This window comes from Symphalangus syndactylus, chromosome 21 (assembly GCF_028878055.3).
Source record: "Symphalangus syndactylus isolate Jambi chromosome 21, NHGRI_mSymSyn1-v2.1_pri, whole genome shotgun sequence".
NCBI lineage: Eukaryota > Metazoa > Chordata > Mammalia > Primates > Hylobatidae > Symphalangus > Symphalangus syndactylus.
This window is the reverse complement of record NC_072443.2, coordinates 46,653,462-46,675,429: the sequence shown is the minus strand read 5'-3', so window position 1 is coordinate 46,675,429 and position 21,968 is coordinate 46,653,462. Positions and strand designations below refer to the sequence as shown.

General features: G+C 37.1%; 1 protein-coding gene across 1 annotated transcript in view; it reads right to left on the bottom strand.

Moving 5' to 3' along the window:
- SLC49A4 (solute carrier family 49 member 4) overlaps window positions 1-21,968 on the bottom strand; it is a 94,430-nt gene that overhangs the window by 17,805 nt on the left and 54,657 nt on the right. Inside the window, exons 6-8 of the mRNA XM_055259301.2 lie at window positions 18,122-18,189; window positions 14,281-14,408; window positions 2,068-2,250 (exon numbers count right to left, since the gene is read on the bottom strand). Coding sequence (XP_055115276.1) covers window positions 2,068-2,250; window positions 14,281-14,408; window positions 18,122-18,189 — 379 coding nt within the window. The remainder of the gene's footprint in view (window positions 1-2,067; window positions 2,251-14,280; window positions 14,409-18,121; window positions 18,190-21,968) is intronic.

Sequence of the window (21,968 nt, the reverse complement as noted above, 5' to 3'; positions counted from 1 at the left end):
CATGCAATATACCCATGTACCAATCCTGCATGTGTACTCCTTGAATCTAAAAGAAACATTGAAATTATTTAAAAGATAAGTTTCACTTTTGTTCCCAATAGTCACAAAGTTTAGGTGGAAACTTTTTAACATCTACACAAACATGTATAAGAACACGTGGTCAGAAACTGACCAAAAAAAGGGAAGTTTTGTTTCTCCCAGCTAGATAAATCCTTGATTATATCAGAAATGGGCAGAAATGGTGCTAAGTGTTTCTCCTGCTCCCTCTGCCAAAGAAATAAAATATCTGCTTGTATCTGGTCACTATGAATTTGCAAAATGAGGAACGAGCACTGACTGACGTCGGTTCCATTTAATTCACTCCAGACACCAGATGCTGTTAAACAAGTCAAAACTGCAGCAGGACCCAGGAGAGTGACAGAGATAAACTACTGGCCAGGCAAAATGGTCAGGTGTGCACGGAGCTCTGTTGCAGTAAGACAGTTTAGGGCAGTTTCCATTATTGGTGTCTTCTCTGCCTTAAACTGATGAACACAAATGTGTTTGTTATATACTAGAGACCATAAGCAAAAGATTTATTGGGGGATAACATTATCTGGCACCTGCTGTTGTTCTTTTTAAATACTGGGAGGACAAAACTCTATTTCTAGCTGACAGGAAAAACCATGCTCTGCTGGGCAGCACTGATCACTAAGCAAAGCTGTGCCCATTGGCTGGAAAACTGGTTCTACCATCCCAGGGGGGATCACAGCCATCTCCAATGCTTTACCAGGCAGACAGGCAATAAGCCACTTAATTTAAATTGTGATACAACTGAAGTGGATTAAAGCTGATATGTAATGATTGTCAGACTTCGCTGTTGAGAAAACTAATTGGAAGCAAAGAACCTGATTGCTGGTGATGGCACTTTTCCCTAATGGAAGCACGTGTTTCCAGGACAACAAAGAATGGCCTTCCGACTTCATTAATATCACTGTCCTTCATGTGATAAACCAAACTTGTATCAGGTTTAGCAAAGACCTATTTTACCTGCATTACTGATTGACAGAAACAATCTAATGTACTGTTCATTATATTAAGAAATTCATCTAACCTATGGACACCTTTTGCTGTTGGGTGAAAGTGCTATGCTAGAAGTTGTCCAAACCCGAGATAATTCTGTTTCACACTGGCTTTGAAAGTTTCTGGCCAGGCGCAGCGGCTCATGCCTGTAATCCCAGCATTTTGGGAGGCTGAGATGGGTGGATTACTTGAGGTCAGGAGTTCCAGACCAGCCTGGCCAACACGGTGAAACCCCGTCTCTACTAAAAACACAAAAATGAGTCGGGCATGGTGGCACCCGGCTGTAGTCCCAGCTACTCAGGAGGCTGAGGTGGGAGAATCGCTTTAGCCCAGAAGGCAGAGGTTGCAATGAGCTGAGATCGTGCCACTGCACTCCAGCCTGGGCAACTGAGTGAGATTCTGTCTCAAAAAAAAAAAAAAAGTTTCAAAATTTGTTTTCCAGTCAAGGAGGTTAGCACGGTTATTATTTCAGTTATAACCCTGTCAGAAACACTCCTATAAACAATTCCGCCTCTTGGAGTGTCACATTTTAGAGCATTCCTTACATTGGGTGACTTCCTCTCATTCATCCCTCAGGCTTTAAATTCCATATACACCCCTATCATTAATTTACACCCTGTGTTAAGAGAGATTCGAAGTTTTTAAAAAGCAATAGACCAGAGGTTCTCAATGAGAATCTGCATATTTGAATCACCTGGTAGGGTAAGGCGTGGGGGTGGGGAGGATTTTAAAAATACAAATACTGGGCTCCAGCCCAGGTTAATTAATTCAGAAATTCGGGGGGGTAGGGAGTACAGGGGCGGGGCAGAGAAGAGTGAGGGTGCACTTGAGCTAGAATGCATTTTAAGAAAAACAATTGAGGAATTTTTCTTTTACTGGCAATGAAAGCTCACATAAAGTAATTTGCCTTGGTGAGACTTCTCCATATAAAAACTTCTATACACGAGTGACCCAAACTTTTCTTGTAACACATTTAGATAGTAAATAAAAAATCAAATTTCTTACCTGTATGATAAAATGTGAGAAAAAATAAAAGTACTCCCATAAACATATTACTTAAAAAAGTGACAACTCCACAAGTAATTCCTTCTGGAACTGGGTAGACAGTTTCCACAAAAAGCTCAAAAAATATAGGTACACTGCTATTCAAGAACACTCCCAGGAGAATACAGGAGGCATACAATGTCACTAAAATAAAAACACAAACATTTTAGTTTCACAGTAGTGGCAGTGAGTCGTATCAGACAGATCTTCGGGGTGTTCTCTTTCCTAAGTATTGACTCAAAAATCTCTTTTCAAAGGTAGTTGATAAAGTTTGACAAAGCATCACACATCTGCCAGCTCTTTGCTGCGGTTTTCTGGAGTAGATACAAAACCATTTTATTGCTGGATGGGTACCAGTTTATCTCCTTTACCTTTCTGGTGGATTATTCAGAGCACAAAACAATTTACCACTATCATATAATTAAAAGGATTCTTCTCCTGCTTGGTCACACTCCTGTAGACTTGTTCCATAATTTTAGAAAGAGAGCATAAAATCTAAGAATAAATGTCAGAAACATTAAATGTTACTGAAAATTACATATTTAAAGAGATTGGTTAATTATTACTTTCAAGCACAAAATAAACATTATGCAGTATGTAATTTCCTGAGAAACACGATGGAATTAGTCCTCAATTTTGGAATGGGTTTTAGGTCAACATTTTTAAAAAATAAGTAACTTTTTTGAAACACAGAAAAAGATTTCATCCAGAAATGTACAATTAATAGTGACTAGGATCCCCAATCAAACCATAAAAAGTCTATTAACACTATTCTGTGGCAAAATCTATTGAATAAGGATGTTATTCTTATAAGAAAGTCTGGGGAAATATACTACAATTAATTTTAATCATTGCTACTACTGTCTGTCTATAAACCCTTGTTAATTTTAACATGAAGGTGAAAACAGAACCCGAAAGGAAAAAATGATACCCTATTTAGAAACCTAAAACATATCCCTATATCCTAATAAGTATATCATATTCACTGATAATAATGAGTAGAATTTATCCTAAGTTTAAGGTTGCAAGGAAAATATTTTTAATAAAAATATTTGTTAAGGAAAAAACAATCCTGTATGGGAACTGCAGAAAGTAAGGAAGTTACATTAAATCTGTTATGTATTATTCACACACTCACAGAACATATCAGATTACCAGAGTTTACCATAACTGATGCAATCATTAACAGTCCACGACACTGTTGGAGGGATAAAAAAAAAATAATAGTATACACTGATTTCTAATATAATTTCTCTAATTAACCTCTACTCTTGCTTCCCCCTCCAATTACATTAGTCTTCGGGGATTATAAAACATTTAGTATATTCTGATAATACAAATAGTTGGTAATTACTTTGACTGTTTCTTTGAATAGAAGATAGATATGGAAATAGATAACAAAAGAATCACTTAGTGAATAAAGAACACACTGCTGGCTAAGGCAGTGACCAAATTATTTGCACAATTACTTGAGAAGCATCTGATAGCTATGATAAATACCATTTAAAATGTGACATAATTTTCAAAAGATTCTTAAAACGTAACCTAATACTTCATGTTCACAATATATTTGCTAGATGTAGATCACATAAATCAATCACATTTTCTACTTACATATGACTCATTAGTGGTACATTAGGAAATCTAGGGATGGAATATCACTGGTGGCTTCTATAGAGTATTGTATTTCTAAAACACTTTAGAATTATTAATTAATTAATTATTATTATTATTGTTGAGACAGAGTCTTGCTCTGTTGCCCAGGCTAAAGTTTAATGGTGTGATCTCAGCTCACTGCAACTTCCACCTCCCGGGTCCAAGTGATTCTCCTGTCTCAGCCTCCTGAGTATCTGGGATTACAGGTTCGTGCCACCATGCCAAGCCAATTTTTTTTTTGTATTTTTAGTAGAGACGGGGTTTCACCATGTTGGCCAGGCTGGTCTCAAACTCCTGACCTCAAGTGATCCACCTGCCTCGGCCCCCCAGAGTGCTGGGATTACAAGTGTGAGCCACCACACCTGGCCTAGAATAATCTATTGATCAAGCTGGCATGATGGCTCATGCCTGTAATCCCTTTGGGAGGCTGAGGCAGGGCTACTTGAGCCCAGGAGTTCGAGACTAGCCTGGGTAACATGGTGAGACCCTGTTTCTCCAAATAATAATAATAATAATAATAATAATGATAATCAAGTTTTTTTTAATAAAAATTTATTGATCAGTCAGTGTTAGTCAGAGGAGAGAGAACCACTGACCAAAACATGGATGAGCCTAAGAGTTTAAAACAAGAAAATACTGAAGTAAATAACAGGGAAAAAATCAAGCTCTTAAGGACCAGCAAGTGCTACTTCTGAGTAAAGATTCCCAAATTCCAATGGAATTAGCTGTTTTTAGGAAACATGTTTTGAAATAATACTTTCTACATTTTTATTTCTGAAGGAAATGTACTTCTACATATAATTTGTAATCAGACAAATTAAAATGTAATAATTGAAAAATAATCACAATCTGGTTAATAGAATAATTCTATGTGGTAAAATAATGAAAACATAATAAGAACACACTGAAAGAGAACTATCAATACAGAGTCTTGAAAAGTGAGATTTGATTTTAATGATTTTTTAAATCAAGCATGGTACAAAGAAAGAGGCATGGGATGTGTCAGAAGAGTCCAGTCTCTTCTGATGCATCTCACAGGGAAGCAGGGGGCTCTGTCTGAAAACTCTGAGACCTCAAGACCATACAACTCCCTTGGCTTTCATTTCATGCTTACTAAGAATCTTTGGATTTTGGCTTTCTATGTGTCTAAGTCCTGGGAGGAACTTGGAAGATAAGGGATAATTAACTGTTGTTGGAAAGATAAAATTTTTATTGTGGTTAAACATTCCTGATTAAACTGTAAATAGCTCATCTTCTGGTGAGTAATTTGGAAATGTCTATCAAAATAAATAATGTAATTACTCTTTGACCTAGCAATTCTATGCCTAGGAATTTATCCTACTGCTATGCAGGTATAGATATACAGAACACTTACCCAAAAAAATGTAGTATGAAAAGATTCAAAACAAACTAAGTATCCCCCAATGGCAGGGGGGTGTTGGTTGGTTAAAAATTTATAAAACGTCCAAAGAAATATTATACAAATAAAAATGAGGCACCTCTGTATGTATTATAATAATATTAATAACTAAGATACATAAGTGAAAAAGGTGCTGAAAAGTATGTTATATTAAAATAAACGGCACATACACATTATCTATCTGTAAATATACAGAATTCCCTGAGAGAATACAGAAGAAATTGGCAATCAGATTTGCCTTTAGAGAGGAAAACTGGGGGATCACAGGAGAGTAGAGACTTTTTACTCTATACTCTTTTTCTACTACTTGAATTTGAATTTTTTTACTATGTGTATAGCTTACTTATTTAATAAAATTAAAAGAAATTTCATTATGAACAAATGAATGGACAGTGGACACAACTCCACTTCATGTGAGTTTGTGAGCTCATTAGCTCAGAAATAGTTATCACCAGGTGAGCTGACCCAAAGAACTGATGTCTATACCCAGGAGCCACATAACACAGCCTTGGCGCAGGATCCTTGACATGAAGATTTTCCCACTTCATTTGTTAGAATTCCTATTATATCGAGGACAAATGGGCTACTATATGTAGGATAAATGGATGATATAACTTCAGAGGCCAGTAATCAAAAATTAGGGATTTTCATTCAATTGTCTCAGTCTTGGTGTTTGCTTCTTGTATTACCATAAAAGTGATGACCAAGAGGTTTTTATTACAATGGATAGACATGTGGAAATCACTTATTATTGCAGAAAATAAAGAATCACAATAATTTACCCAGGAAGGGGTTAGATTAAGATCTTCATCATCAGAATGGGGGAAGGTAGCTGTGTCAGGACTGATTTAATATATTCCAGTGTTCTGGGGCATGCATAAAGCAGAGGCTGATTATTCCAAGTCTGAATTTGACTTCCATTTGAATTTTCAGTTCTCATACATTCAGTGGGTGAATGTCATCTATTAAAAGTCAGGCAGACAAGATAATTTCCTGCTTGTCATAGAGGGTTCAAACTACATGATCATTAAATATTTCCATAACTTTGTATAATACTGATACTAAAATTACAATCAACTGCCTTTCAATTAAAAATTCAAGGTAATTCAGCAGAACAAACACAACTGAAGTGCTGATGCAGATTTTTTTTCTAATAAAAAGCTAATAAAATTTCATGGGCCCACACTTTAAATTGTAAAAAACAAAGTCCTGTGTAGCACAAACTACAGTTAAAAATGAATGTATTTCAAGCACATGACTTGGATCATAAACCTGAAAGTACTCCTCCCCACCCTTGTTCCCGTAACAAACCAAATTACTAAACTTTAGGGAAACAAAACTATGTGTGAATACTCTTTTTTTTTTGGAGACGGAGTCTTGCTCTGTTGCCCAGGCTGGAATGCAGTGGCATGATCTCGGCTCACTGCAAGCTCTGCCTCCTGGGTTCACGCCATTCTCCTGCCTCAGCCTCCCAAGTAGCTGGGACTACAGGCACCCACCACCACACCCGGCTAATTTTTTGTATTTTTACTAGAGATGCGGTTTCATCGTATTAGCCAGGATGGTCTTGATCTCCTGACCTCGTGATCCGCCGCCTCGGCCTCCCAAAGTGCTGGGATTACAGGCGTGAACCACTGTGCCTGGCCTGAATACATTTTTATTAACTAAAGTTACACTAAAAACTTAGGGGATCAGTGGTTATAAAACAAATCACAGATAAGAATAAGAACTATTCTATCAACATCTAATGAGATTCTCAAGACAGCAATAACAACTTTATAATCTTGGATTGATATAATTTCTAAAAATATTTTAAAAACTGCTTTCACATATATTATCTTATTTGATCGTCCTATCAGCTCTTTGAGGCAGGTAAAGTATTTTACAGTTGAAGTGACCAAAGTTCTGAAAGTAAAAAAACAGCTTATTTAGAAACAGTGTAAATTATCAGTGCTAATAATATGATTAAGGCTTATAGACTCTAGCATGTTTTCTGCCAATTCACTGTGTCACAGTGAAAAAAAAAAAAAGTAACAAGGCCTGGTATTTTTTAATCCAATGGTATTGACACGAAAGGCATATTTCCCAAATCCATATTCAGCACCAAATCTGGAAGTGACTGCACATTATACAACAGAACCAAAAACAAAGAACATCAAAAGGTTACAAACAAAAAGATGAATTTTAATCACATTAAATATAAAACTGGCTCCAAATTGCTTAAGTATATAAGAGGGAAAACTTAGCTTAAGCCTTTCTCAAAAACAACTTATCAGATACCTATTATGTGGAGGCTGCTATGTTAGAGCAGTAAATAAAACATACTCTATCCTCAGATCACTCTTACTCTAAGGAACATGACGGACACCTGCTGCCCCAGCAACCATTTATATGCACAGTGTTAAGACGATAATTACATTCCTCTCTCCAAAAAAAAAAAAAGCAAGTCTAACCATGAAAAGCAACCGCCTTGGTGCTGAATGCTGCAGGAAAAGTGTGCTAAATTCTAGTAAAATGTTTTAAGGAGGACCCTAGCAAGCTATGATAGGTTTAGAAAAGAGTGATCTGGCAGGTCAGTGGTGTGGAATCCACATCCGATGAGGAATGGTTCTAAGAATGGGGCAGGGTGGTGGGGGGGATGGTTAGATTAAAAGCTAAGGTCAGACATGACAGCTGTCTTCAAATGTTTTGAGGGCTGTCAGTGGAAGAGAAAGGGAGTTGACTTGTTCTCTGCGAGCTATGTTACTCCAAATAGTTATAACTCACTGGGAGGATGAATGTTCTAGGCCCCAGAGCTAACAACAAAACAGGTGATGTCTTCTCTTGTGGGAGATATTCAAGTTGTAGACAGATGAACATATACCTGGGATGTGATAGAAGAGATCACTTACTGAATGATAAATTATATTAGATGATGCCTAAAGTTCATTTAAGTAGATCAATAACAAATTTAAATACATGTAGGTAGGAGAACTTAACCAGGATATTAAAAACAAAAATCTTGCCAGGCATGGAGCTCACATATGTAATCCCAACATTTTGGAAGGCCAAGGTGGGCGAATTGCTTAAGCTCAGGAGTTCGAGACCAGCCTGGACAACATGGCGAAACCCCATCTCTACCAAAACAAAAACAAAAACAAAAACAAAAACAAAAAAAAGTTAGCTGGGCGTGGTGGCACACACGGTTGTCAGTAACTTGGGAGTCTGAGGTGGGAGGATAGCTTCAGCCTGGGAGGTTGAGGGTGCCGTGAGCCAAGGTCGCACCAGTGCACTCCAGCTTGGACAACAGAGTGAGACTGTTTCAGAAGAAAAACAAAAAAACAAAAAACTTTTAGGTGCTTCTTGGTGGAAAAGAATAATAGAAGAGTTGTTTGCAGTTTTATGAAGAAATAAGTAGCATTATAAAATAACACAACAGATTTTTATTATAAATTATCTTAAGGAGTAGAATCAAGAAATTTCCCTGAAGGTAGGCTTATAACATTAATACACTTTACTGGACAAACTTTTATTATTGTGCATACTGACTCAACTTTTATTTCACGATAAAGTTAGGAAAGTTAACTGGGAATTATTAGATTAGTTCTTTATTACAAATATTTCACAATCCAATTAAACTTGAAAAAGTGAAAATATGCCTTTTGCAAATGAAGGCACATATAAAGAGAAACAATAAGCAGCCAGAAGAAACACTCAGTGTTTGCTAACTACATAGTTTTTTCATAGGTTTTGAGCGTGCTGAACACATAGAATACACATGTATGTGTGTACACACACAGATATATACATTTCTATATCACTGAGCTGTACCTCTTCTCTCAGCATCACATTTCTTCCTAAAAAAAAAGTGACTGCTGTGGCCTTCATAATCTACTGCTGATTAAAATATGCAGTATATGCAACTGCGGTTCCAAAAGAAGATGAGGCATATTTTGCTGCAAGGTACTATTAAATCATGGAACACTCACTGATACCTAGTCAAGCCCTCTAACTGTAAGAAACACAGAATCTGTTGGAAGACTTATTTCTCTTCTTGAAAATCTCCATGGATAAACATTATATGATCTTCCTCAGCATTTAATGATTCTTACATTAAGATTTTTCACAAATCCATTCTCTTCTTCTAATCCATATTCTACTTTTGCTTTCTTGAGTAGTCTGTCATGAGCACAAGACTTTGTCAGTTTTAGTCCATAAAATTGAAAAGAGTAGTTAAGAACAGAGGCAAAATACATGAAAATATAGTAAGAGGATTACTCTCTAGGCTATACATGTTGAATGCCTTTTTTTTTTTTTTTTTTTTTAAGAGACAGGATCTCACTCTGTCATCCAGGTTGGAGTGCAGTGGTCATGGCTCACTATAGCCTCGAACTCCCAGGCTCCAGTGATCCTCCCACCTCAGCCCCCTGAATAGCTGAGATTACAGGCACATGCCATGACATCTGGTAATTTTTTTTATTTTTTGTAGGGACATGGCCTCACTATGTTGCTCAGGCTGATCTCAAACTCCTGACCTCAAGTGATCCTACAGCCTTGGCCTCCCAAAGTGCTGGTTTTATAGGCATAAGCCACTGATCCAGCTGTTGCATGCCTTTCAATACAACTGGGTATGTTTCCTTTCTTTAAATAACACTTGAAGTCACCTTGTGGTCAGCTATCACTCCCTGGGGGCTTCTGTCTAGCTAGTTGTCCTTCCTTACTCCCCCATCCAGCATGTTTCTGATATCACTGTCATAGCATTCTAGTAACTTTAGATGAAATTAGATAATCTCTCCCAAGGCAACTTCTGTCAAACAGTCAAATTACACTGTTTCAGTAAACTCAACAAAGTGCTAACATTCTTCAAAATGCCATTTTCAAAGCATTCATCTGTTCAGTACAAAATGACTTGGTGAGTTGTGGCTAACAGGGCTGCTAGACATCTAGTTCTCAGATAAGGTGAATAATGTGTTTCCAAAATTTTGTTTATTGCATAAACTTCAAGATTTTGAAACTCGTGTTATCTAGTCATGAGGTTATTTATTTGCCCTATTCTAAATACTTCAATTAATAAAGACATAATGCAATTTTAAATATTCTGAGTTTCCCTAAGGAAAAGCCTCCAAGAGAATGTATGTAAGCAAGTAAATGTATCAAAACAGTATGCTCTGGAATAGACTGGAATGACCCAGTTTTTCTTCTGTAGAGATGGTAACAATAATATCACAATCAGTGAACTACAGAAAGATTGCAATAAAAGTTTTAGTTTTAATGAGGTTGGGCGTGGTGACTCATTTCTGTAATCCCAGCTACTTGGGAGGCTGAGGCATGAGAATCACTTAAACCTGGGAAATGGAAGTTGTAGTGAGCTGAAATTGCACCACTGCACTCCAGTCTGGGTGACAGAGTGAGACTGTCTCAAAAAAAAAGACAAAGTTTTAATGAGACAGCAGTAGCACTTATAACACACGAGTTGAACAAAATTAACTTGCTTTCCATTTATTAAACAGTTTAAATTAATACATATATTTACAAATACATTTCATGTAGATTCTTCTGATATACAAAAAGCCATAAAAGAAATTCTAAGTTTGCTAGGAAAGAGGAAAAAGACTAGATATTTTCCTGATTAAACAGGAATGACTAGCAAAAAAGAAACATGAATTTGCCATTATGGACTTTAAATACCAGCCTAAAGGTATAGATTTGTCTATAATTAGATTTTGTAGTAAGTTTCCTTTCATGAAACCTCTTTTACTTAAAAGGAATTAGATCAGATTTTGTTACAAGGCTTGTAAGGGTATCCGTGACAGATTTATTCAAATTCTGTTGTTCCATTTAAAACATGCCCTTCTACCTTCTTACAGCAAGTGCTGAATAAGAGTGACCACAATTGCTGACTACCATTGGCAACAAGTAATGTTTACTGTGGCTCAAATGGAGATAACATATACTTCATTCATTCATTCACTCCTTCTTCAGGGCCTGTGCTAGGTTCCACAGTGGGAGTTGGCACAAAACCATGCTCCAGATTTTCAGACTGGTAGGGAAGATAAGACATATATACCCAAGTAACTATTAAGTAGTATTAGGGGAGAGAGACAAAAACCTGCTATAATTCAGAGAAGGAATGTGGACAAATCTAGTCTTTAACCCAGTGTGCTTGTAAGGTAAAAATATATCTTTCAAGAGTATCTAAGTGACATTCAAAAACTTACTTGCAATTGAAAACAACAGTAGAACTTATAAATTCTGTGGTTGTTAAGGTGGCCACATCAACTCTATCTTTCAATTCTGGCCTTAACTTAATTTAGAATTCTGCTTTCCTTTCTGTCCAACATAATTGTTTTCAATACCAGACTGGTAAAGTATGGTCTTGACTAGGGTCAATCACATCAATTTTAAGATTTAAAAGATGTATAATTTTCAAATACATTTTCCCCTGATTATAAAATTAAAACATGCTCATACAAATCCAGACCAAAAAAAAGAGATTAAAAAATTAAATTCATTCTTAATCTTCCATCCAGAGATAAAGCTGTTATCACATTGAATTGAAAATACATAAAATTTAATGGAATGTACTATCTTATAATAAAAATTCTACACTTAATTCAAGGGAAAGAAATCTGTTCTTTATGTACTCATGACTGTGTTCTTGTAAAATCTCACAGATGCTAACTTGACATACAGTATCACACAAGAAAATCTGAATGTAATGCCATAAGAAGAGCTGTAAACTAAGACTGTTCCACCAGAATGTTGTACAACTGCTAAATTATGAAGTTATACCAGAATAAAATTTTTAAAAAATTCTGGCTCTGGCTGAGAATACTTGCCAAAATTGTTCAAAACCCCAATGTAGGATGCCAGCATGTACAACCGTGCACAGTATTTTACTCTGTATCTAATTATTACTTCGGACAACTGGGTTTTCCAGGCAAAGCATGTGTACAGAGAAGAGGGACTGTTGGCAGGATGGTGTAGAACAAGGATTTCCAAGCCTTCTTTGTTCTTAGCACTCCTAGTGTCTCAGTAATTTTTTCGCAGTGTTCCAAGGCCAAAAGAAACAGCTAAGAATCCCATTAATCACATCATTTGGTTCAAACTATTTAATAACATGTATTATATGTCCTAACAATTTAGTAGCTGTTAAAAAAATACCCATAAGCTGAAAGAAATATATTTTTATTTCATCCTTAAAGAACCACAATTACTTATTGATGAGATGTGTGCACTGATGCACACTGCAAGACTTATAAAAGTTTTGGAATCAGATTGGATACCCCCCACCCTCATTTTGTGTTCCACACTAATTTTTGTGTGGTACTTCCTTTTTATCACAGCAACCGCCAAAAACATTACTTTGCAAAGATACGATGTCATCAAAAAGAATGCAGCAGAATCTAATGCTGAAACCGGGAACTTCTCTGAACTAGAGGTTCAACCAGTATCTGACAGATGTTGCGGATCCCTGTGCTGCCCTTGTGAGCTTACTGAGGCACTCCAGGGTGGCTGGCTTGGTGCAGAGGTTGCTAACTTTGAGTATAGGGCAGTCTTATCCCCTTGCCCTATTATCACGGTAAAAGTGGTAGAAAATCCCAAATAAATGGCTGTACTTGAAAGATTTGATGCCTCTGATGTGTAAACTGCTGGTTCTTTTATTACAGAGTATAGAGATCCAAATCGGGATATTCCTTACATATAATGTAGACCAAAAACACCTGCCTTCTCAAAGATTCCCATGGAACATACATGCCACTGGGCAATAGGTCCCCATGGAGTCACTTTCAGACTCTCATTTATTTCTACTCACATAAATGCTTGTTATAAATGACTGTTACAATCTTACAATCTACCAAATAATCCTATAATTAAATATATAATGTAAAAGGTGGCTGAATATTACTTGCAAATAATATACAATATGCATCTTAATATTTTGCTGGAAGAAAGGATGGAGCAATAACAGAGTCTCTGGTTTATAAGCCAAAAATAATCTGTCACAGCAATTTTTAAAAGATCCCATGGTAGGCAGAGTAATGCCCTCCCTCCCCTAAAGATATTCATGACAATCTCGGGAATTTGTGAATATGTTATTTTATAAGACAAAGGGGGTTAAGGCTGAAATGGGACTAAGGTTGCTAATCAGCTGGCCTTAAAATTGACAGACTTTTCCAAATTATCTTGGTGGGTCCAATGTAATCATAAGCATCCTTAAAAGTGGAAGAGGAAGAAAGAGAAAGGCAGAAGGGAAGGGTTCAGAAGCAGATGTAACAATGGAAGAAAGGCACAGATAATGTAACATGAAAAGGACTTGACCCAAGGTTGCTGGCTCTGAAGGCAGAGGACAGAGCCATAAACAAGGAATGTGGGTGATCTCTAGAAGTTGGAAAAGGCAAGGAAAAAGATTCTTCCCTAGAGTCTGTTCACATTTTGATTTTAGCCCGGTGAGACCTGTGTTGAACTTCTACTCTACAGAAATGTAAGATAATAAATTTCCGTTGTTTTATGTTGCTAAATTTGCATAACTTTTATAGCAGCAACAGAAAATAGACTCTGAATTGATGATAACAATGACAACAAAAACAACAGCAACTAAAAATGTTTCAGGTCCATTAGATAAGCTAAGTAAGCTGGCTGTAATATACTTTCAACAGGTATTTCCAGTAAGTTTTGCTTTGTATTAATGATGGAATAAAACTAAATGTAAAATAAACCTATAGGGGCTGGTTCAAATAATTTTACTGAAGTATACCATAGTTTTTTGCCTTTGTTAATTATTATTATTATTATTTAACAGTGATATAATGACTATAACCAAGATAAAAATCTTTGTATTATGTTCTGATAGGAATTTTAAACAAATGTAAGCATTTCCATGCTCTATGTGTTAATGCTAAAGATTATACTTCTTTTCCATATTAAAAATACCAATTAAAATATTTTTAGTTATTTTTTGGACTCTTAAGATAAGGGTTTGATGACTGGACAAGAGAAACTTTTTTGTATATTTAACAATTACTTACAGAAAGCAAGAAGAAGTCCTACTGTCAGAGTTATGTACACTTCTGTGAATGAAAATATTTATTAAAAGTTCAAAAATAGCCTATGCTTACCTGTGGTTAAAGGTAGGTGTGTGATGCTGTTCAAACAGGTCAGCGTGAACCACGTGGATGACAGTGTAGCTCCAGAAAACAGGAGGAGAAGAATTAGTTTCAGCATACCCCTGATAAAATCTGCAAACCTAAAAACAAAAATGCTCTATAAATTCTAGTGGGATTTAAAAATACTATTTAAACAAATGACACACTTTCATTAACAACTACTTGAGGAATTTTCCATGTATTCTTTTAAAAGACAGTTTTCTGTGTTTTTTAAAAACAAATTTTCTTGTATGATATTACTTTGTGATAATTTTTTTCTCTCTTACAAAACACAAAAAATGGCATCTTTGTTCAGGATCTATAATTTATAGGATATATTCTGAGTGTTTACTTATTTTTTTCTTTATTTTATTTTTTTAAGAGACAGGATCTCACCATTGCCCGGCTGGAATGTAGTGATGTGATCATGGCTCACTGCAGCCTCAACCTCCCAGGCTCAAGCAATCCTTCCACCTCAAACTGCTGAGTAGCTGGGCTAATTATTATCATTTTTTTTTTTGTACAGACAGGGTTTCTCTATGTTGCCCAGACTGGTCTTGAACTCCTGGGCTCAAAGATCCTCCCACCTCAGCCTCTCCAAGTGCTGGTATTACAGGCATGAGCCACCATGCCCGGTTGATTCTGAGTTTTTAAGTGCCACTGTCATTTTCTTTATATTTTTCTATACTTTCCAAACATTCTATAATGAACATATCTTAGTTTTGAAAATCAGGCTAATTTGTTGACACGAACTTGCAAAGATCTCTCTCAAAATTCAAACTCACTTAGAGAACAAACACAGATGCCTACACCAGAGCCTCTGAGGTCCTATGTGACCTGCTGCCTGGCCCTGCTGTCTATTTTCCTGCTGTTCTCCAGTTGGATGGCCATGTTTCTGTTTCTCATATATGCCATGGTTGCTTACCACAGCAATATGTAGCTTCCGTACTTGTTCTGTCTGCCTGGAATGCTGGTACCACCCGGATCTTCACGTCTTACTCCTGTTTACCCCTCAGGTCATTCAGGTCTCAGTTCAACAAGGCCCTCTGGGCTCAGTGAAGAAGTCTTTCCCCATCACACCTCCACTTTCTATTTTATTTCTTCATAGCACTTTCTCTATTGGAAATTGTCTTGTTTTTGCATTTATTTTTTGTCTTCCCTACCAGACTGTAAACTTCCTGAGAACAAAACATACACAGCATCTGGAATAGTGAATATTATTCTTCTAAACTTGGGACTTTTATAGCATTTTAAGTTTTAATGTTTGAGTTTTCGTGAAACTAAAGGGCATCTGGTAGAGATGCTTATCATTTAGCTATACCAAAAAAATTTTCCACTTGCCAGCTGCTTTTCCTCACCTGTGGATTAACTGTTGATTGTACAGGCACAATCCTCTGGCTGCACAATTTATTCCGTCCTTCAGAATCGTTCCTGTTGTAGAATAGCTGATCCCATCTCAAATACGACATTTACTATATTCTCTTCACTTTTAAATTTCTAAAGTTGATTTACATTTCTATTGTAATTATGTGACTGTCCTTCTTAAAACTTTGAATACTATCTTCTGTTTTGTACTTATTTGACATGATATGGTTAATCATGTTTGTGTTTTCTAGAATAAAATGATTTCCTATGAGAGCTGATGCCATCTTTTGGTGGGAAAAATTAATGCACTTTTGCCCAGTGACTTAAATTTGTCCTCAAGCAGAAAATTCTTATGTATGCTGAAAAAGTTTCCACAGCTTTACAAAATGTTCCTCAAGAAAATCCAAAAGACTGTTTTAATCCCACGCTTACCTAACAGTTTTCAGATTTACATTTTGGTATGCTGCATAAACTTATTTGTCAGATACAGAGATGACAAGGTATAAGAGAATAAAACAGGTTTTTAGTACAAATCAGAGTTGAATTGCAAGAAAGTTTCACAGAAACTGATCATACAAGAATAAACTGACAGCTGTAGTCTGCTATTTTTGGAGACCCAGTCCTTTCGAATAGGCTGATACCATTGAAGTGTATTATTAGGACCAATAAGTATCTTTAATAGCGGTCTTTAATTACAGAAATATCACCCAAAGCACTCATGTATGTCTACAAGGTAGCACTGTCCTAGGGAATCCCAAAAAATGGTGTTAGGAGAGTAATTTTAAAGTTGATTTTAGGGCTAGGAGATAACTGAAATTGACTTCAGATCCCAGAGTAAGGGTACTATTTTTTTTAGAACTTCCATTTCAACAAATTAAAAGCAGAAAAGTCCTCGTTCTAACTTTTCCCTTTAGTTATATCTATATCTAGTTGAAATTAAGGGGTATAGAAGGAAAATAATGAGAAAGGAGCATTTGAGACATCATTTTTGATACATAATTGTTCCCCCTTTGACCAATTTGGTGCTCAGAATAGGATGTGATCAATGACTCACTATAATTGGCTTGGAGATTTAACTAGAAAAATGAGGTATGATTCTTGTCAAAATAAGACAGGTCAATGTATTTTTAGTATCAGTGATTTCATACAAATACTATATTCCCCTTCTGCTTCTTTAGCTTTTAGTTTTCTTATATTTTCCTAACTTAACACTTCAAATAAAGTGATTCAGAAATTACAGTCTCAATTTATTCTTTCAATATCCCTGAAACACTATGTGAACAATGAAGTCTAGGTATAACATTATCTCGTATCAATTATATTCAAGTATTTAGGTATTGAGGTGATATATAGGTCTTATTTGATCTTCCCAAATATATAGATTATCCTCTTCATAGTAAAGTTGATTGCCTAATTTTGTTTATGGGCAGAGTAAAATGATTTGGGAAGTGAATGAATATTATCTCTTTGGAAATACCAAGAGTAGTTTTATAGGCAGTTTCCTAAGAGAGTAACAACTTAATTCTTTTCCTTTTTTTTTTTTTTAGAACGAACAGGACCTTTTTCCTTCTTCTGACTCATTCTAACAATGTGTTGTTGTAACAGGTTATGATCAAAGACAGTGTGATGAAACTGAAAGTCTTCACAGACATTTTGCATCAAAAAGGGATAACCATAGGAAAATACCTGCCAAAAAAGACCATAAATAAATAATATCTGCTAATCAGGACACTGCCTGTTCATGGAAAGTTCTATTGACACTTTTACAAATGATGTCTTCTCAACCCTTTTAGTCTCCATGTCTATTAATTTGTCTTTATTATTATATTACCTTTTTTGGTCTCCATTTGTAGATGTTGTTCTCCAATAATACAGAAAGAGGCAGCTTAATTACACTGGAAATACATTTCCAGTCTCCAAAAAAAAACACTTGAGGAAGGGACTACTCCAGAGAAACTTTCTTACAGCAGCAAATTCTTTTTTTTTTTTTTTTTTTTTTTTTTGAGATGGAGTCTCACTCTATTGCCCAGGCTGGAGAGCAGTGGTGCAATCACAGCTCACTGCAACCTCTGCCTCCCGGGGTTCAAGCAATTCTCCTGCCTCAGCCTCCCTGGTAGCTGGGGCTACAGGTGCTAATCACCACACCCAGCTAATTTTGTATTTTTAGTAGAGACAGGGTTTTGCCATGTTGGCCAGGCTGGTCTTGAACTCCTGACCTTAGGTGATCTGCCTGCCTCGGCCTCCCAAAGCGATAGGTTATAGGCATGAGCTGCCATGCCTGGCCTGTTAGCAGTAACTACATGTGAATGTGAATTTTCTTGTAGTCTGAACAAGTACCCCTTTCTGACCTTTGCTTGTTTTACTTTTCCCTGAATTGTAATGTTTATTTATCTTTAGGCTTTTTGTCCCCTTCCTCTGTCCACTCACAAGTTTAACAAAACATTCTCACCTTGCCATAGCTATTCCAACAACACAGCCTCCAACTATAGACCAAAATCCAATCCAGCCAGCATCTACCTGTTAAGAAAGAAGCAGACACATTTAATACAAGATGATCATATTGTAATACAAAAGGAATGAAAAAAGTCCTCTATAATCAATGTTAATAGCTAAATGGATGAAATAAAAGAATTCATGTGTAACTAATGTATACAAACATCTAAGAAAATATGTCCTTAATTAACTTTTTATTGGAATATTGAAGTCAACAAAATAATAAATGTCGTCAAACAAATATTTTTCATGTATGTACTACATGCCTAATATTGGACTAGGAACTCTTAAAATAAGAGAAGGATGGAAGATAGTCACAGCCTGAAAAAGTTAAAATATAACCAACATAGGAAACTACTAGGTAATAATTAGATGCTAAAACATGGGGCAACAACTAAAAATGTACCAGGAGATGGAAGGCAGGGGGAAATGTGGGTCTGAGCAAGAGAGTAGATAGAGAAAAAGAAGTTGAGCTGGGTTTCAAACGTATAGCTTGTTCCCCTCTTGAGAAAACATTTCCAGCCCTGTCATTTACTAACTGTGTGACTCTGGGCAAATTATGTCTTTTTACCTGTAAAATGGATTAAATGAGATCATTTGTATACAATACCCAGATCAGTGGCCAGGACATAGGAAGTGCTCAATAAACATTAGCTGTTATTATTATTACTAACTGATGAGGCTTCTCCATCTATCTTGTCTCTTTCCTGCTTGTGTGGCCACATTTTTTCACAGCAATCTACGAATGCTGCCTACATTCCTCATCACTCCTGTATCTTTAACTCTTATTATGACTTGGCTTCTGTCCCAACTCATACTCTAGGTCTCAGTTCCTGCATGAGTGGAATGGGGATAATAAAGTTTTTCTGAGGGTTAAATAAGTTAATAAATGTAAAGTGCTCAATACATGTTAGTTGTTATGAATGAAATTTCATGTCTCTAATAATACTGGTACATCTTGCCTCCTCTTTCTCCTTCCCATGACCATCATGCTTGCTTTTATTATCTTCTTACTTCTTGACCCCTGTAAGAGCTTCTTAAATGGTCTTCACAATCTATTTTGCTCACTGTTGCCAGAATAATTATCCTAAGCATTCCGTGTCCCTGCTCGGAAATAGTTACTGGCTTTCCTTGTGGTTACAGGACAAAGTCCAAACTTGACCTGGCACTTGAGCATTGTCCAAACTAGCTTCTACCTTTTATTGTTTTTCGAGTCATATTTTTCTTTTGTCCTTTTTTTTTTTTTTTTTTTTTTTTTGAGACAGTCTTGCTCTGTCGCCCAGGCTGGAGTGCAGTGGCACGATCTCGGCTCACCGTAAGCACCACCTGCCGGGTTCACGCCATTCTCCTGCCTCAGCCTCCTGAGTAGCTGGGACTACAGGCGCCCGCCACCACGCCCAGCTAATTTTTTGTATTTTTTTTAGTAGAGACGGGGTTTCACCATGTTAGCCAGGATGGTCTTGATCTCCTGACCTCGTGATCTGCCGCCTTGGCCTCCCAAAGTGCTGGGATTACAGGCGTGAGCCACTGCGCCCAGCCTTCGAGTCATATTTTTCATTACACTTGTGACAGGGATTGCCAGCTGTCCACCAAACGATTTCTTCTTCTACCTGGGTACTTAGCTAGATGACATGTCCCATTTCCTAGCTGGAACAGGTGACCATGTGTCAGTTCTCATTAACGGAAGTGAGCATAAGTGAAGTGTGCCACCCACAGGTTGGAGCTTGGAAGAAGGTATATGCCTCCTCCATGCTTTCTCTCCCTTCCTGCCACCTGCAATCTGGATGTAGCTGCCCAGCTGCACCCATGCATATAATGACAAGGTCCTAGGGGACAGAAGAGAATACAAATGGAAGCAGCCTCGGTCTCTTAAATCAGTGTGAGGAAAAGAGCTGTCCAAACTGTGGACAACTGCCCTAGATTACGCACGCTGTCCCAGATTGCAATGTGAATGACAAATTTTTCTTAAGTCTCAGAATTTTAGAGGTCTACTTCTCCCAGGAGCATAGCCTACTCTAAGTGATACAGTAACTTTATATGAGTCTTTTGCTCTGTTGGTGTTTGCTGCCGGAAGCAAACATGAAGACTCTCAGGAGAAAGATAACATCCTGAAGCTTAAATTATCTCTCTATAGTTTTTCATACTATTGGCATTTGAGGCAAGAGAATTCTCTGTTCTGTAGGACCACTCCTCTCATTGCAGCACATTTGGTATCTATAATCCAATGCCCACTAGGCTCCCACAAACACTTCCTTCTATCCTCTAGGTGAGTGGGGTCATGCTCTAGGTTAAGGACCACTGCACATCTGGCTGTACTGATGCTGGTACTTTCAGAACATTTTGTACTTTTCTACTTGCTTTGTTCATGACATTTGCCCTAGTTAATACAATTCTACCCAATATTTAACTTAAAAATTTAAGAAATTGCTTTCATTTAATTTTAAATTCTACTTTATTTAATAACTGATATGATTCAGGGTCTCTGTATCTCTCAGTTTGTACCAAGAAAGATACTTGGAAGGACTTCTTAGGGTTTACAACATGAAGCACAGACCTGCCAAATCAATATCATTTTTTGTGAGTGACATGGGGCCTTACTCTGTCACCCAGGCCGGAGTACAGTTGTGCGATCTTGGCTCACTGCAGCCTCCACCTCCTGGGCTCAAGTGATCCTCTCACCTCAGACTCCCAAGTAGCTGAGATTACAGGCGTGTGCTACCACGCCCAGCTAATTTTTTGTATTTTTGGTGGAGACAGGATTTTGCCATGTTGCCCAGGCTGGTCTCGAATTCCTGAGCTCAAGTGATCCACCTCCCAAAGTGCTGGGATAACAGGCATGAGCCACCATACCCAATCAAAATCAATATCATTTAAATGGGTGCTACACTTTTCCTTAACAGAACTGAGCATACTTGGAATACCTGCCATCCAGAAAAACAGGTCAGAAAACTAAAGGAAGGTTTTCTTCTTATAGTAAAGGTGCTGCTATGGTCTGAATGTTGGTGTCCCCCACAAATTCATATGTTGGAACTTAATCCCTAAAGTGATCATATTAAGAGGTGGGGGCCTTTAGGAGGTAATTAAGGGATGAGTGCCCTTATAAAAGAGGTTGAAGGGAACTGCCTTGCCCCTTTGCCACATGAGCATGCAGCAAGAAGGTGCCATCTTGGCAGCAGAGAGTGAGCCCTCACCAGATATAAATGAGTTGGCACCTTGGTCTTGGACTTTCTAGCCTCCAGAACTGTGAGAAATAAATTTCTATGGTTTATAAATTACCCAGTCTAAAGTATTTTGTTGTGGAAGTCTGAACAGACTAAGACACGTACACTAGGTAATTTAGATTAGTATTCTGGTTGAGAACTAGAAAATCCGGGGAAAATTTTATCTGAAGCCATCAGAGAGCCAAGAAAATAATCCAGAATTCTGAAACCATGATCTAGGATGGGAAGACAATCTGAAGAGATAAGCACGGTATTTGGAGACAATTTTCCTTTAGGGTTGTCTGCTAATTTCAGACAAGGTGGCTAAGGGACTGAGAAGTTATTGACAGCCTCATTGACCTAGAAGAAAAAATATGAGTTTAGGGCCTGCTGTGGGGTGGCCTTGTAAAAACCCCGGGTTTTAACTGGGCACTCTGAAGGGCTATACCTAAGAGTAGGAGGAACTAGAAATGGAACAGCCTCCTGAGGGACTAAAGCCCAGCTTTAAGTAATCTCAAGCTCTGGAACTAGATTAAGGTGATTCCCAGACTCCTGCCAGAAAAAATATAAATTCTGTCTGAAGGAAAACAGTATCATCTTGAT